Below are 18511 nucleotides of genomic sequence, written 5' to 3'. Positions count from 1 at the left end.
GAGTGGATTTATTGCTCTCATACTTATAAATATTTAGTGCGAACAAGAAAACTGTATCAGGCTAGGTGAATTTAATAGATTTTATGAACCAAGTGGAGAAAAGTTGGCTCTGCTGCCTTGTGCAAGCTATTAGATTAACTGTGAAACTAGTAGAAGTGTCTACAGCAGCAGTTAAATGCCTAGCCAAGACTGAGATATTTACAACAATATAGGAATGCTTAGTAGCCAAGTATTGTAAAAGTCCTACGATTTTATTTTTTAAAAGCGTTGTTGGCATCCATTGATAGACAATGGGGTGCACCTCGGGGAGGTGAAGCCAAAATTGCTGCATTAGCAGACCGAAGTGACCTCCCTGGGGCACAAGCTTAGACAGTGTGTATGGAGGTCCTGGGCTGCCCATACGACAAGATCTCCTCCCCTTTCGGCCTCACTGATGTGATACAAAGGAAAGAAAAGCAATGTGTTTGGCAACAGGATTTGCCAGAAGGAGGCATACAAGGCACCATCCAACCATCTTAGGGACTCCACTCTGGATTTGTGTAGGGTTTACTCCTTAGCATTTCTTCTCCCAAAGATATCCTGCAAGGCAGTGGAGGTTTAGGATCAGAGTTTTCCTTCTCCTAGGTGGGCTACCTTCCCAGGTTGGTGAGCCCCATCTGCCCCTCACTACAGCATGTGCAGAAAATGCATTCTTGACCATTGGACCTACTATTGGTCTTGTCTCCTCAATCCACCAGAGCCTGTCTTCATACACAGGGATGTCCCTAACTTATTAAGGGTTTGAGACCCATGGCTACCCTCACCTGGTAGAAGTCGAAGCCTTTACATGGTGCTGCTGTCACATGCTGACAGCTTTCAGGAGCCACAGATGAGAACTGAGTGCAGGATGAGGACCAAAGATGGACAAACTATCCCAGAAGGAGCATGACATGTTCCCCACCAGAACTACCTCTCCCCTAACACCCCATAGGAAATGAAGAATGAACCAAATAGGAAATGAAGAAAGTTGTAACGGGCAAATGTTTTAAAATCGAAATAGTTACAGAATAATTGCTTTCTCTTTATGGTAAAATCAAACCTAGCATATTTTCAAGTGGAAACCCATGATAATTCACAGAAGGGCTTCCATGTTTTCCTGCATCCTACACACACAGGAATTATGTATCATACAGATAGTGAATTTCCATTTATGCTTTTTACACTTCCCTTGTAAAGAGTTCCACTGAATGATTGGAACTCAGATATAGCAAATGAGCAATTCCTCTCCTTATACCCTCATTTCTTCCTTCCTTTTTAAAGTTACAGTGGGGTGAGGGACAAGAGATCATGCCAACAAGAATGAACCTGCTTCCCACCCACCCCTTTTCTTCCAAGGGGAATGGGAAAAAGATGGAAGAGGTGTGATGGATCTCTTGTCTTATTTCAACATTCTTTATTAAGGGAAATGTCTGTAAAAATAGCACAAAATTATATATGCTAAAAAGATAACACCCAATGTGATTATATTTAAAAAGACTACAATATCTAGCCACAGTATACACACAGTGCATGCAAATTAAAACAGTCAGTTTAAACAATACTTAACATCCAATACAATAAAATACACACAAAAATATAAAGAAAAAAACATAAAAATATCACAATCATAGGAAAACTTACTAAATGCTGTTTGGTACTTTTCTACCACTGCTTACCTAAACAGATTAAAAAGTAATCTACCCAACAGGGTATATATCTGGTTATCCCCTAAACCAGCTGTCTCTTACTAAATTAAATTTTAAGAGACCAAATTACAATGCCACCGTTTTAAAGCAAGTTTTAGGTTTTATTACAAGCAGATGCGCATGCACTTAAAAAGTGATAAAGCAAAAGGGGAGATGCTATGTGCTTTTCCCAAGTAATGGTTTTCATGTGATAATGATGTTTTGAGTACTAATGGTTTTAATTATTTATAATTGTGTACATAGTTTCTTATGGTGAGTTTTAATGCTGTCTAGAGTATAGGGATGGAGGATAAGTTCAACTAGTCAGCATTTTCAGCAAAGTGACACAATTTACTTCTCCAGGAGTAATACACAGATTGCAGCATAATTATTATTTAAATTTTGTATGTCTCTGACTCTGGCAAAGCGGTTTTTGGCTCAGGAAACACATCAAAATGCATTAGAAACAAAAAATGTGTATTTTAGGATAAAAATAAATTTAGAAATGTAGATTCACATTTAAATAAATAATAATAATGCAGATTCATGTAGAAATGGGCCGGAATAGACTTATGAAAAAACATATGCGAAATTGACACAGATCAGATATCCATTAATGTTTCCACCCCAATTTGAGGGTTTACACTGCATACATTGGCTTTGTGTATATTAGAGTTAAATGCTGTAGTATTCGTTTAAATCGTTTTTTAAAAATTAGCACTGAGTTTTTTCTTTTTATAGTGTGTAATTCTGTATTATTTTTACAAGCACTTTCCTTCATTTACTTGAAGTGTGATAGGAACTATATATTGGGCAACTGCCCTATTTTGCTGCTGTATTTTTCTAATGTTGTTACTTATTCTCTCTATTTGTGTTTCTGAATCTATCTCCTTCCTATGCTGCAGGTAAATTCTTCTTTCCCAAAATAATTGAAGGTTGTTTAAAAGAGAGATTGCTGTAGGGGTGTTTACACTCACTCCACTTTTGCCTCTAGTAATGAGACTTTGGAATTGTTTCAAATACCTGCAAAATTTGTTTCACCAGAGGTAACAATACAACAACACTTGTCTGTCTCTAGCCTATAGTATAGAAGTTTGGGAGAGATTGTTAAGATTGCTGATTGGAGCACTATTCACCCCAGAGAATGCCTGTCAGTAATAAAATGTTCTGATAGGCTAAGTTTAGAAAATGTTGGAAAAGACTGCCTGTCATGACAGAAGGGTTTGACAAGCACTTTTAATTGGAGTGAAATTCCAATCCTACTTCATAGACCTTAAGCAATTTATCTCAAAAAAAAAACAATATAGGGAACTTTATCTGAAGGAAGGCTCCAAACTATTTTGAGGGTGGAAATCATGGGGATTAATACTCACTGTACAGATCTGTTTCATCTAGAATCTCAGATTTGATGATCTCTTCAATTACATCTTCCAATGTAACAATGCCCAAGACTTCATAAAAAGGATCCCCTTCCCCTTCATTGTTCACCCGCTGCACTATTGCCAAGTGAGATTTACCTGCACAGAGTAGTAGACCAAGAAATTAGAAATTATAGCAGAATCACTAGCCAGCCGCTGTCAAAATGACATGGATGGATCCTGCAATGAAACAGCAGATGGTTAAAGGAATACTGTCAATCTAAAAAACAATTATATCTGAAACTTCATAACGATTATTAGAATCAGCATAAAGTTGTTTACAGGTAGGACATGTATGTATTGGTCCAAAAATTACAACAGGTGATATTTATAAAAACTCAACCATTCTACAACAACCTTGTATTGGGTTAAGCCTCCAAGCTGTCAGCTGGGAAGAGCCCTAGCCAGGGATGAAATACTGGCCCCTGGACTAGCAGGTCTTGACACAGTGGCAATGGCCACCGGCCAGGCGCAGTCATAGTCACCAGGTCCAGAAATCATGGACTCCATGGCCAATGGGGGCCACCAGAATCACCTCAATTGTGAGTCTCTGACCCTTCTTCACCATTTGTTGAAACTCGCAAAATGGCTGGGAGGCATATAGTAGGCTAGCTGGTGAAATGGATTTTAAGACATCTGTTCTCCTGGGTAGCTGCACATGGCAGACACATGAGAAAGACCTGCAGCTGGCAAAGAGAACCACCACTGACTGTATGCCCCAAACTATCCAGCAGCATCTAAAACGCCCTCAGATTCTGCTGCCACTGTGCTTCATTTATGATTGTGCAACTCAACCAATCTGCCATGGTGTACTTCAGGCCTGCTAACTGTTCAGCTTTCAAAGAGAGGAGGTTGTATTCAGCACAATTGAAAAGGCTGTTGGCCTCAGTGACCAAGTCCCACCGGTTCATTTACATATGCTTTTGCCAATGTTTTGTCTGTGTGAACCAGCAAGTGCATGCCCCTGATCTCCAACATCAAGAGACTTAGACTGAGCTGAAGTGCTCAAAGTTCACCAAGCTCCAAGACGCTGATATTCCTCTGGGACTTTTCCACATTTCCTGAACCACTTGACAGCTGATGCGAGCCCCCACCCCATCCGTAAACAGAAGGGAATGAACAATAGTCAAACTCTCACACACACGCCCTAACACCATAGCCAACAAAGTTGAGAAACAGAGGATAAACCAATAAAAAGCTCATGAAAGGAGAGTAAAAGTGATGGTAATACATGGGGCAGCTGAGTACCCAAGAGGACCCTAACTGTCTTTGACCGCAGGCAGATTCAGACTACGGAGAAGGCAAAAAGATTTCTGGGCTCTTCCTGCCAAGTCCAGCAGGAGTCATCATCCTCATTTACAGCCAACAGGTAAATTTCCAATTTGCTTTGGGAAATTTTCTGATGGCCCCTGTGATCTGCATTAGCATGTTTATTTTACTTGTATTTAGTAAATAGAGGTAGAAATCTTGAAACTGCCAAGCTTGACTAATATTACATTTCCAACCGCAATCCATTCATTATCACTAATGAACTTATGAAATAGAAAATGTTTCATCTCACCTCACTGACTGTAAATTATTCCTAGTTTACTGATATTCCACATTAGCAAACACCAGATGTATTGTATTATACTGTTCATTTGCAAACAGATGAATTCAATCATATGCCATAGCTGCCAAGTTATCCCTTTTTTTAAGGGATTTTCCCTTATGCTGAATAGGCTTCCTCACGAGAAAAGGGAAAACTTGGCAGCTATGTCATATGCAGAATTAAAAGAAGTGCAATAACTTATTTTAACACAGGCAAGTGACAGCCAGTATACTGTCAACTACCATAATTGAACAAATAAGCTTAGATATACCACACTCAGACATTTTTTGTTAGACCTATTTTTTATATTTCAAATGAATCCATTGATTATACAAATGGTGGGAATTTTAATGCCACACTTTTACAAGGTGCTGCTGGAAGGATTTTTTTTATTTTGTTTCGACTACGTCAGACCAACATGGCTACCTACCTGTAACTTTTACAGGGGAGGGGGTCTATTACAACAAACATAGAATCATATAATTGCAGAGTTGGAAGGGACCACAAGGGTCATCCAGTCCAACCTTCTGCAAGGCAGGTATCTTTTGCCCAATGTGGGGCTCAAACCCATGACCCTGTGTCTCAGGCTATACTGATTGAGCTATCCTAGCTGTCAATGATCACTTGTAAACCAAAGTCAATCCAAAGCTTATTACCATGCAGCAAATTGCACTAAACTATAGTGTCAGAGAGTTCACTAAAACAGTTAAACTACCAATTAAAGTCTAGCTAGTCTCACTTCAGATCATCAGATGCATCATTTCCTAGATATTAAAGGACTAAAAAACAAACAAACAAAACCTCTGCACATCATTGTGCAAACAATTGCAGGGCTGTAAGGCTGTAATCCTGCACATACCTAACCAAGGAGTAAGTCTCACTGAACTCAGTGGTACTTCTGAGAAAATACCCATAGTCTGGGAAGTAATCAAAAAAGTCTGATTGAGTTTTATTAAACTCATTTGTAGACAATAGGAAATTGGTGGAAGAAGCTGAGATTTACTAAACTCACAAGCATTCAAAGTATTCCATCCAAACTCACTCATGGTCAAAGAATGAAGCTATCTTGGAAAAAAATAGACCAGGGAGGGGACCCTAACAACTGACATGAACACTGCATCAGGTCAAACCAATTCAGCTTGGTAAGCTTCACATCTGCTTTCCCAGGGACCTAACATAATCAGTTAAAAACAAATTCTTTGTGAATGCTGTCTGTCGAAAGCTAAATACTTTTGCTATTCCCAGCTTGTGATCATTTAAAAGGAATTTTCCAAAGCAAGGTCTAATATTAGACTCAAAATGAAGTTTCCATTCCACTTACGCGATATTCTCACCAAAGTAACTACTACATAATCTGATTGTCTTGGAGCTACTCGTTTAGATGCAGATGGACATACTTCAAATACCAACTCCACAGCACCAGCAAGACTTATCTTGAAGAGACCTTGTTTTACAATGAAGATCATTATTAGAACAATGATTTGTATTTTTAATTATGCACATGCTAATAAACAGTTCCAAAGTATGGAGGATGGACAAATTACTTCCTTGCTCAATTATAATATTACCAATCTACATTTCAAATATTGGAAGTTCTAATCAAAGTGTTATGTGACTGTAGATGTAATCAGATGCCTGATTATATGCCACCAATGTCAGAAAATATTTTACCAACAGAAGACTATAAATGACAGATGTGGTGGTTTTGAATATCATCTACATTTTGGTTTTTACATGGCTAGATAATATATAATACGTAAAATAAGTACTGTATGTCAGACAAGCTCCATTAAGTTTAACCAGTCCAGTCATAAGGTGACTTTAGATCTACATAAGGTTTTCAATACAGGAGTACTTTCAAAGTAGCAAAATTGTCACATATGAACCAACCTTAGCCTGCTAGGTAGGCAAATAAATATACACAAGATATACATTGAAAACCAAGGGAAAGGGAGAAGCAAATGTACAAATGAGTGTTATATGGATAATTTGTTAGAATGCAAATGCCACAAAGAGTTTTCACAAATATTTCTTCAAGAAAAGATGTTCACGGAAACTGATGTTCAACACAAATCATGCAATCATAATGCAATTCATTACTGTCATGAATTGTGCTCATTAAAAAGAACCTCAACATTCAAAGTAAATGAAACTAATGTTACATAACACATCACTCATTTCATCAGAAGATCAACAGAACATGCAAATCCTTTATTATAAATAATACATCTACATTTGCCTTCAAATATAACATAACTGTAATTTGCATTCTAATAAATTATCCACACATTTTGAAGTTTGTCACATTGTTTTCTATTGACACTCTGCCTCTCTCTTCCTTTTAGTGTTGCACTTCTTTCCTTCTACCGTACTTTTTACATATACCAACATAGCTTTCCTGCAATAAGGGGGAAAGTAGTGTGGGTCCATAGATCATCACAATATTAAAGGAATCTTCACCAAGTCTTCTACATTAATCAATGATAATTATCATTTTGATGCTAGATAAAAAGCTGTTCACCACTGTTAATCACCAAGCAAGGACAGCTGCATATTATTGCCTTGCAAGGGCTTGGACTAGATGATCCTCACAACTCTACAATTCTATGAAGTCAGCTTCAAATCTTTGCAAGTTCTGAATACTTGTCAAACATAGGTTTGGCGGACTATAGATTCACTGGCTACCAAAATATCTGGATGTAGCCATGCAAAGTATGCCAGCAATCACCAGTATTTGATATATGTTCCACTAGACAAAGGCATCAATTTAACTCCTGCATTACATGCTACAAACAACAGTGAGACAAATGGAATTTGATGCTACTTTATTTGTAAGGCTTAATAACAGTGCGCTGAACAGTACAGTATGGCACAGAACAATGGAGATTGCTCCAGTGGATAAAGTTACCACTACAATGGATCTTTAGCAGTGTTTAAAACAGTAACTGCCAGCCACAGTAAAAGGGAATTGTCTCTTTCCCTACTGGTCTTTGGACTGAATTCAAAATATAGCCTGAATTTTCAAAAACCATAGCAGAGTAAATGATCAGTATCTGTTGTTGCACCCAGGATGTTTGAAACATCTGTAGAACTTTAGCACAAATTAAGAACTCTCTATCACACCACCCATAAACTTTAGCACCCATTTCTGGACAGCTGTCCTGTTTGCCAGGACATAGGCCTGATATTTGTTTCATCATTTCTTTTGAGTTCAGGCTGAATAGTCACTTTGGTGTTTCATGAACAACATCTTTGGCAGGCAGACTATGTATAATTTCTTTCCTCTGCCTTTCCTTCTCTTGCCATATTTCTTGAGTGATGGGTTGTGATCCTCAAGTCAGACACTTCGCTGGAAAAAAAGCACAGAGAAAGTTAAGTGACAAAGAACAGTATATATTGTCTCACATACTCCTAAAAAGTAATGAAAAACCAAAGATGTCAACATGACACCTTCTGCAACTCATACGCACACTTGTCCTCATGGTTGGAGATAGAAGAAGCAGGGCTTGGGGGGGGGGGTGCATGTAAAGCACGAGGTGAAAGTGGAAGAACAGGCAAGGAGAGCCAAGTAAAAAAGAAACTCAGGAAATAAATGGTGAGAGTATATCAATGAGACACAAAAACAAGTAGGATAAATGTGGAATTATGGTCATTATGATTCCTCCCTCCCTTCCTCTCCTTTAATTATTTCACCCCAAAGCCATGTATTATATGTGGTCAAATGTCCCTTTCCAACTGAACTGCCAAAATGGTAGTTCATGACAAATATGGAAGGTAAAACAGCACAACATAGTATTGCTTACCAGGAGTTAAATAGCATGAGCAGTGCTGTCTCTTGTGCTGGCCTTCTCTGTCTTGTTGCCACCAGTAAAGAAGTGCAATGCTAGCTGTCCAGGTCTTGGGGTTCTGATCTCTCAGGAACATCAAAGAGGTAGGTTTTTTTTTGAAGAAATGGTCTCCATGCTTACACTAAAAAGATGCTCAGAAAAAGTATTTGTACTTGGCTTCAGAAGTTACAATGATGGCTGTGCCCAGTGGCTATGCAGTGGTACACAGTACTTTCAGTGCTCATGCTTATACACAAATCATAATCTGAGACCTTTCATTGTGTGCCTCCTCCACAAGAGGTCTGGAGGGTGGCAACACCCTCTTTAGTGAGGGAAGGGGAAGGAACTGACTATTGACAAGAGTAGGCAAAGAATTCAAAGTGTTCCGTGCCCTTGTCCTTCCAGCCAGACAATGGGAAAGGGCATGGTGACAAGTATCAGATATGAAGTAGGAGGAAAATGAAAAAAGCCAAGGTTTGTCGGTTGTTTGGGGGGCAACTTGTGGTTTATGTGTTGTGTGTTTGCAGAATACACTATGTAACCTTTGGTTTGGTATGATGTGCAAACCAAGCCACAGTCAAACACTGCTTCATATAAAGAAAGACTTACAGACTTCTGCTGTGTAACAAGTGATCAGAAAAATCAAAGTACAACCAGTCTGGCAAGATAGGTATAGTATAGGGTTGTATTTGAATTTGTATTAATGTATATTTCTGCCATCAAAGTTTTAACTGTAGCTTCTTTTCCCACATAGAGATTTCTCAGGAGACAGATGAGGTGATCAGGCACTCCCATTTCTTTAAGAACTTGCCATAGTTTGCTGTGGTCAACACAGTCAAAAGCTTTTGCGTAGTCAATGAAGCAGAAGTAGATGTTTTTCTGCAATTCTCTAGTTTTTTCCACAATCCAGCACATGTTTACAATTTGGTCTCTGGTTCCTCTGCCCCTTCGAAATCCAGCTTGCACTTCTGGGAGTTCTCGGTCCACATACTGCTTAAGCCTGCCTTGTAGAATTTTAAGCATAACCTTGCTAGCGTGTGAAAGGAGCGCAATTGTGCGGTAGCTGGAGCATTCTTTGGCACTGCCCTTCTTTGGGATGTAGACTGATCTTCTCCAATCCTCTGGCCACTGCTGAGTTTCCCAAACTTGCTGGCTATTACTACTGCTCTAATCTTCCCACATGGCCTTCAATTTCCAAGATAAATTAAATTGTTTGGTAAGTTCAGAAAAGATGCATTTTCCTCTGCTGGGAATTTACATGTTAGTACTTCCATATTTGTACAAGTTGTTCTTCACTTATCAGCCATCAATTTACCAAGTGACCAAGGTTAAAAATCAAGACCATCACCAGTAGAGGGAGCAGGAAGCTTTCTTTTGATTTTCTCAGTACAAAAAAAGTGCTGTAAGGTCTAAACCTGGCATCAGGAACTTGAATTAAATGTGAGTCAACAATTAGTCAGAATACTACATGTTCAAAACTTTAGCTACAATTAAAAGCAAATGAGATAAGGAAGTGTTTATCAAGGACTGAAAACAACCAAGCGCTGGATTCCAACTGTGTATCTGGTCAAGGGTAACCAAAATAAAGTTAATCAGAGGAGCACTAAACAGCAAATATAGTACTGTTTTCGGTAATGTAAGACTAACAAACTAAATGGAGAAAGAGAAAATAATCAGATGTATACGTATATATAAAAATTGTCATCTATGTCTCAAAACTACTCAGAATATTCATTTAATATGGTTACATTTTTCTACTCTTCATCTATGATGTAACATTTGGGACCTTTTAGTTTAGGAAAAAGGCAAATAAAGAGAGACATGACAAAGATGTATAAAATTCTGCATTATATAGAATTCATTTCCACAAAGTGTAGGGACAGTCACCAAATTGGATGGCTTTAAAAGCAGATTAGACAAATTCATGGGTGATGAAACTATATCAGGCTACTAGCCACTGGTTATGTTCTACCTCCACTGCTAGAGGTTTATGCCTCTGAATACCTACGGCTGTTGGTGGGTTATTTTAGAAATAGAAATGGCAGCAGAAATTGCCATAATTGCTTGTTTGGAGGTCAGGAATAGAAATCACACAAGCAAATACAAGCAATATTCACTACATTATTATTATTAATCTGCAAGCTTGTAAATAATTATATGATTTTCTGCATTATCTTATAAATTTCTTATCCAGTGAGCTGTATTTATATTTATTCCATAATTGATTCCACAATTAATTACATCAGTTTAGGCCATAGCAGATAGGAAGATAGACAACATAAGTTATAGCAGAATCCGAACTGCAGCGGAATGAAAACAACACCAACTGCAATGAACACACAACCAAATACAACGTGCTGCTTTATTGCATCTGTATGAATACCAGGAGGTAGGAATCACAAATGGGGAGAGTGCTGTTGCTCTCAGGTCCTGCTTGCCAGCTTCTTATAAGCATTTGGTTGACCACAGTGACAACAGGATGATGGATTAGATGGGTCAAGGTTAAATGAGCCTTTGGCCTGATCCAGCAGGGCTCCTCTGACATTCATTATGTATTGTTTAATATTTGTCAGGCAAGTCAAGGCATACTGAAGGATTGGTGAAGCAACATCAGTTCCTTAATATGGGTCATACAAACAGGCCAAGTAATTCTGAGAAATAGGAAATATTTCTCAAGTTCACAGTGGGGATATGGTTTATTTAGAATAGAATAGAATAATTTATTGGCCAAGTATCAACCATACTTAAAATTTTTGCTTCGACTACATTGCAATGTAAAGAAAAAAGTACCTCATACAAACACTATTCCCCTCACAATACAATAGCACAGCGAAAAAAGCCCCATACCACCAACTGACCTCCCTTTCCCCCACAACTACAGATTCAATAATCTGATGGCACAAGGGGAAAAAACTATTCCTGTGCCTGGACGTTTTTGTAGATAGAGTCCTGTACCGACGTCCAGATGGGAGTAAATCAAACAGGTGATGACCAAGATGTGAAGGGTCTACAACAATTCTCTCTGCTCTCTTCCTGACTTGAGTGGCATAAAGTGTCTCTATTGGAAGCAAACTAACACCAATCACCCTCTCTGCGGTTCTTACTGCTCATTGGAGCCTCTTCTTATCCAGCTTAGAGGCTGTACCATACCAGACAGTAATGGAATTACAGAGAACAGTTTCAATAGTACCTCTATAAAATTGGACCAGTGATTCTTGGGGCAGATTAAATTTCCTTAGTTGTCACAAGAAATACAATTTCTGGTGTACCTTTTTAATAATAATATTGATGTTATCTGACCAATTCGATTTTTGAGAGATCATAGAGCCCAAGAACTTAAAGGACTCTACCACTACAACCATGTTACCAAGAGTGGAGATTGGCAGCAAGATGGGAGGATGCCTTCTAAAATCAATTCTCATTTCCACTGTCTTTTGGGCATTTAGCACCAAGTTATTCCTGCTGCACCACGAGACAAGATGATCTACTTCCCGCCTATACGCACTAAAAAAAGGATTCAGATTACACAGATAGCTATTTTACCTTACTGTCCAAGCAGAACAAAACACATATTTTCCACTCATATTTTCCCACCACTAGAGAATGTGACAAATGTTTCTAACTGTTTCTATAAAAGTAATTGCAAAGTACCCTTGGTCATTTACAGAAATATGAAAACAGAGAGAAAGAGAATGTGTTTCCAATTTGTAATTTATTTCTTGAGCTTAATTATGTGATTGTGAACTTAAATAAATTCTATTATGCCTTATTCAATTGATTTTTGAGGCAAAAGCACAAATCAAATAGCATCAATAATGTTTTTCTACTTTGTATCACACAATACTCAAATTATGAGGAAAGGCAGGAATCCCTAAATAAAATCCACAAGTCCTACACCTGCTCATTTTTAGCTAGATAATGCCCCCCCCCCCGGTCTAAACACAGTAGCTAAGAAGGGCAGGGACAAAAGTGAAGATCTGAGGGCTACATCTCTGTAATTTGAGCCTGACATCATACCCTGTTAGCCAGAGCTTTCCAAACTTTTCATGTTCGTGACACATTTCTTTTTCACGACATGGTAATTCAGTTTTACTAGCAAACCAGAGGTTAAACTAACCCATTTGCAGCCCTGGGAGGAGTATTTGCATTACACACCTACACACTGCAGCAGACACACTAACGTGTTGCAACACAGAGTTTGGAAAGCTCCACTGTTAGCAATGCAATTTCCTCCTCCTATGGAATTCAGTGGATTTTAAAATTGAAGAGCAGAACTATTAAAATTTTACAGAAAACGAGTCCACATTACTATGTGACAAGCGTTTTCTACTATGTGGCTGCTAGTCATATTACTACAAATGCGGTCAACTTTTCTATCATGCGTTCAAAGGTATAATAAAGGCTGATAACATCACCATATGATATTCACCATATGAAGTAGTAAGGCTTTGCCATATTTCCCACCCTGTTAGATGGTTATCTGTGCTAGTAGCCCATAGCTGGTGATATCCTACATTATTCATGCTCAAAAGCCAACTCATTGGTTTCAATGGCGCAGGACTTTCAACTGTGAAGAACTCAGTATTCTAACTCCCTACAGCTTGAAATGTTCAGCAATGCCACTGAGAGAAGATTGAGAGTGTTCCATAAACAGGAAGGAGTGCTCAAATCTGTTCCAATTATCTCTTCCACTGTTTCCCGAGTGCTGGCAATGGTTTGAGAAGTATCATACAAACATTACAAAGGTCCTATCTAGTCCAGCATCCTATTCTCACAGTGGCCAACCAGAGGCTGATGGGAAGCACAGGCCAATGGAAGGAAGCCCTAACAAAAATTAAAAATTGTTCAGTGATGAATGGAAAATAGGCTTCTGCCATTGCTAGCAAGGCTGCTGTTGCAGAGGGATGGTATTCTCTTCCCAGGCTTTCTCTTCCCAGACACAAGGCTGAGGCACTATACTAGAAATAAATCCTGCCTTCCAAAAGCTAGGAGGGAAAGCACAGGGCAAAGCAAAATTCCTAAATTTGAAACAGACCACCAATTATTCAGTTTCTAACTCTCCTTTCTTGAATTAAGAGTCAACACATAATGATAGCATAATAAAAATAGGTAAGCAGGGTACTTAAATTATAGCTGGTCACATTGAACTATAACCAAGGAAAGATGATAGATATATGCTTGATAAACTGAGCAATCAATGTAGTTGAAATGCAAGTGTCCGATAAAGTTTAACACCATTTAAAGACAACATTTTACATTCAAGAATGGTTTGAATTTGATAGAAATAACTACCCACTGGGTTCCTACAAGCTGTTCATGAGAAAGTCTCCTGAACCCTGGGGACAATGCAAGCCACCCATTTTCCATCATTCCCAGAGTATTTAAAGACTTGCATTTTCCCATCTTATTTTGGTTCATCTCCATTTTCCTATAAATAAAGATTCTACATAGGACATCAATCTTTCCATCTTTTCTGGTGCTAACATACACATGCTGGAATGTTTTTCTAGTACAGTAAATGATAAGCAGTTTGAGACAAAGGATTATAAGGCCTTGAGCCCAGACAGATAGAGGAGATGGGAGCCTTCTCATCTTTCCCAAGAGACAGGTATCTTTTCTCTAGACCAAAAGGTTGTGTTTTGGAAACAAATGTATCTATTTCTGTCATTTCCTTTAGACTTGCAGTCTTTGTGGGGTAGATAAGCAAGCCTGACTACACTGTCTGAGAATGGCTCTTGGGGCCCCCAAAAGTATTCTTAATCTAAATATGAGGCTTTCAAAAGGAAAATGTGTGTTGCTTATAAACTCACCACAGTGGAATAATGCTACAATATACAAGTTTTACTCTCAAGGGTCTTATAATCAAGTTTCTGTGGAGGATCAAGTTCTTCTGGACCTCAGTTCAACAGATAATTGATAAGGAATCCAAGAACTAAACAGTGAAGAAACAATGGTAGTTCAAGATTCAGGTAGGTAGCCGTGTTGGTCTGATGCAGTTGAAATATATAAAATATATTTTAAAAATTTAAAAAAAATGTCCAGTAGCACCTGAAGAAGTGTGCATGCAGATGAAAGCTTATACCAAGAAGAAACATAGTTGTTCTGTAAGGTGCTACTGGACAATTTTTAATATATATTTCAAATGGTAGTTCAGTTGGATGGAGCATGGTGCTGATAATGCCAAGGTTGCAGCATATTCCTGCATTGCAGGGGCTTTGAAAAGATGATCCTCAGTGTCTCTTCCAACTCTACAATTCTATGAAGTGTAGACATTCAAGTATGGCAACAATGATTATCTACCATCCAGTAGATCCACTCTGTAACTTACTATCTAAATATTATAGGAAATGCTTATACGAACTGGTGGTACACCTTTATTGATAGGGCAAACCCCAATCTCCTGGATTTTCATGTTAAGTTCTTCTGGGAAGACACTTCTCAGCATCTCACATCTGTGAGATGAGGCTCCAATACTTTGGCCACCTCATGAGAAGAGAAGACTCCCAGGAAAAGACCCTGATGCTGGGAAAGATGGAGGGCACAAGGAGAAGGGGACGACAGAGGACGAGATGGTTGGACAGTGTTCTCGAAGCTACGAACATGAGTCTGAGCAAACTGCAGGGGGCAGTGGAAGGCAGGAGTGCCTGGCGTGCTCTGGTCCATGGGGTCATGAAGAGTCGGACACGACTAAACGACAACAACAAAAACATGGTTGCTTACTCAAGCATTTGGGAGTTGTTATTAGCTGCTCAGCTTACATTGGAAAGAGGCTGTTCTACAGGTCTAACATTGGCATTATTTGTTGGTTTTATCTGTTCTCTCCATTCTTATTAACAACTTGAATGTTGGGTTTTATTATACACCACCCCAAGAGTATTAAGGATTAAGTGCGTGCAATAAATAGGTTTAAGTAAATGAATTAATAAAATTTGCTAGAAATAATTCTTTCTGAGGTTTCTGCTTCTTGTACATTTATCTGTCACACTTAGCTGTAGTATACGCATTGGGACTTAAACAAAATTAAATATAGTGGTATGGCAAAAGTCCACTATCAGAAATTCAATATTGCTAAATATCAGTCTTGCACAAGACCTTTGTATTAATTCTCTTCTTAAAAACAATAAAATGGAAATAGATGTTTGCTCTAACACCACCAAAAGCACAAAGCTCCATTTTGTCCATAAAGGACCCCTGACAGTTAAGCCCAGTCGCAAACAACTCTGGGGTTGCAGTCAGTCAGTCAATTTTATTACAGCAAGAGCCAGCAATACAAAACAACAAAACTCCAGACAAAAGATCAGCAATATCATCATCGGGCAGGACAAATTGTTATAATATGTTATTCAATAAAAGAGATTTACATTTTTTAATAGTTAAGGTGCAAAATTTGGCCACAGCGTACGGATACTGAGCTCAGAGAATCTTCCAAAAGGAATTTACGTAATGTTTCAGGGGGAAATTCCAGATAATATTGCAAGGGTGTGAATTTTGATAATAGGGGTAAAATGAGTCGTGTTCGTTCTTCACTATAGAGTTCACAAAATAAAAGAATGTGAATAACAGATTCCACCTTATTGGACATGCATGGGCAAAAGCGCTCATTGATTGGTACATGCAAGAATTTGCCGTGTAACACAGCTGAAGGCATCACATCAAATCGAGCTCTGGAGAAGGCCCATCTATAAGATTCATAAGTAATATTGGATAGATACGGGGCAGCTGCCAAATTAGGCCAATATTTTAGACACCTATAGTTCTCAGGGAGTTTGCTCTACCACCACCAAAAGGACAAAGCTCCATTTTGTCCATAAAGGACCCCTGACAGTTAAGTCCATCGCGACCAACTCTGGGGTTGCAGCGCTCATCTCGCTTTACTGGCCGAGGGAACCGACGTTTGTCCGCAAACAGTTTTTCCAGGTCATGTGGCCAGCATGACTAAGCCACTTCTGGCGAAACCACAGCAGTGCACGGAAACGCTGTTTACCTTCCCGCTGGAGTGGTACCTATTTATCTACTTACACTTTGATGTGCTTTCAAACTTCTAGGTTGATAGCAGCTGGAACCGAGCAACAGGAGCTCACCTTGTCGCGGGGATTCGAACTGCCGACCTTCCAATCGGCAAACCCTAGGCTCAGTGGTTTAGACCACAGTGCCACCCGCGTCCCTATTTTGTCCATAGTGAAGCATAATAACTAGGAGCTGACAACTTTTGTTCTTGTTTATATCCTAGGAGGGAGAGTGGGTTGTTTTAAGGCAGTGGTCACCAACCTAAGGCCCATGGACCAGAAGTGGCCCGCGGAGGTCATTTGACCAGCCCATGAGCTGCCCCCGAACTGAGATGAACAGCGCGTCATGGGCACTTGCTTCCGCACCGCCGAAAATTGCATCTGCGCATGCGCAGAAAATCGCGGATGCGCGATCCAGCCCATGGAGGGATCTCCGCGGGACGAATCTGGCCCAGGCAAGGTAAACCTTGCCAACCCCTGTTTCAAGGTGTACAGAAAGGCACAGAAAGATCTCACATGAGAATGAAAAAAAGTGATAAACGACCCCAAAAAGTGGGGGAAATGACCCAAAAACATAGCATGAAAACATTCCATCAAGGACTGTCCATTGGTGTGAATAGGAAACAGTGGAATGCCTATGAAAGATTGAAGATTCAAAGGATTACATGTTAATATAATACTAAAAAAATGAGTGTGTGGACCACATGCCAATTGTACATCACATGGAAAAACTTGATCTAGATGACCTGCATCATTGCAGAGTAGCAGTTTCTGCACTTTGAACAGCAAAAGTTCCAAAAGGCATTCAAACAAACAATTTGTTGTACAAAACACTATAACCAAGGTGGGGCACTGGAGCATTGATCTGTCATTTGTGCATGTGTGAGAGAGGCTTTTAAAACTTTGACATATCAGCTTCAATTTAAAGAGTTTATTTTTAGTCTAAGTAGTGCTCTCCCAAATTGCTAGTAGTCTAGATTCTACTCGCCTCATCTGCCCAGCACTGACAATAATTCTAAGATTTCTCATGTCACATGGAAACTTGAAGAATACTATGACAGTGAGCATGGGTGGGTGTGGGTAACAGAGCTTAAGGAAGTTATCCTTTATTTAAGGAAGTTGTTTATTGTAAGTAGGTAAAAAATCGTACTTGACTTAATTCCCACAATTCAGAGATACTACAAGGGGGAAAAAATACTAGGACTTGGTAAAACAGTTACAGAAATGTGCTTTTTATGAGGGGATAAGTGATTTTGCATTCATTTGTTGGAAGCCCAACCTGGAAGTGTCATTGCCTTTTGACACCTGGAAGTGTCATTGCCTTTTGGTGACAGCAGTCACGAAATTAAAAGATGCCTGCTGCTTGGGAGAAAAGCAATGACAAACCTAGATAGCAACTTAAAAAGCAGAGACATCACCTTGCCAACAAAGGTCCGTATAGTTAAAGCTATGGTTTTCCCAGTAGTGATGAATGGAAGTGAGAGCTGGACCATAAAGAAGGCTGATCGCCGAAGAATTGATGCTTTTGAATTATGGTGCTGGAGGAGACTCTTGAGAGTCCCGTGGACTGCAAGAAGATCAAACCTATCCATTCTGAAGGAGATCAGCCCTGAGTGCTCACTGGAAGGACAGATCCTGAAGCTGAGGCTCCAATACTTTGGCCACCTCATGAGAAGAGAAGACTCCATGGAAAAGACCCCGATGTTGGGAAAGATTGAGGGCACTAGGAGAAGGGGACGACAGAGGACGAGATGGTTGGACAGTGTTCTCGAAGCTACGAACATGAGTTTGACCAAACTGCAGGAGGCAGTGGAAGACAGGAGTGCCTGGCGTGCTCTGGTCCATGGGGTCACGAAGAGTCGGACACGACTAAACAACATTTTACTTTTATCAGCACTGAAGCCACACAAATACGGTACATAAAATCATTCAAAAAATTTTTTTTACAAGTCCAGGAAATGATTTA

At 39.3% G+C, this 18511-nt stretch overlaps 1 protein-coding gene across 2 annotated transcripts in view; it reads right to left on the bottom strand.

Moving 5' to 3' along the window:
• The window catches only part of CNNM2 (cyclin and CBS domain divalent metal cation transport mediator 2), a 119524-nt gene that overhangs the window by 35241 nt on the left and 65772 nt on the right, over window positions 1-18511 (bottom strand). For both annotated transcript variants that reach the window (XR_004693640.2, XM_035132645.2), the window contains exon 2: window positions 3077-3220. Coding sequence is in view for 1 of the 2 variants with exons in the window: in XM_035132645.2 (XP_034988536.2) it covers window positions 3077-3220 (144 nt within the window). In the remaining variant the exon portion in view is untranslated. The remainder of the gene's footprint in view (window positions 1-3076; window positions 3221-18511) is intronic.

Source organism: Zootoca vivipara, chromosome 5 (assembly GCF_963506605.1).
Source record: "Zootoca vivipara chromosome 5, rZooViv1.1, whole genome shotgun sequence".
Taxonomy (NCBI): Eukaryota; Metazoa; Chordata; class Lepidosauria; order Squamata; family Lacertidae; genus Zootoca; species Zootoca vivipara.
This window is presented reverse-complemented; position numbering and strand designations above follow the sequence as displayed.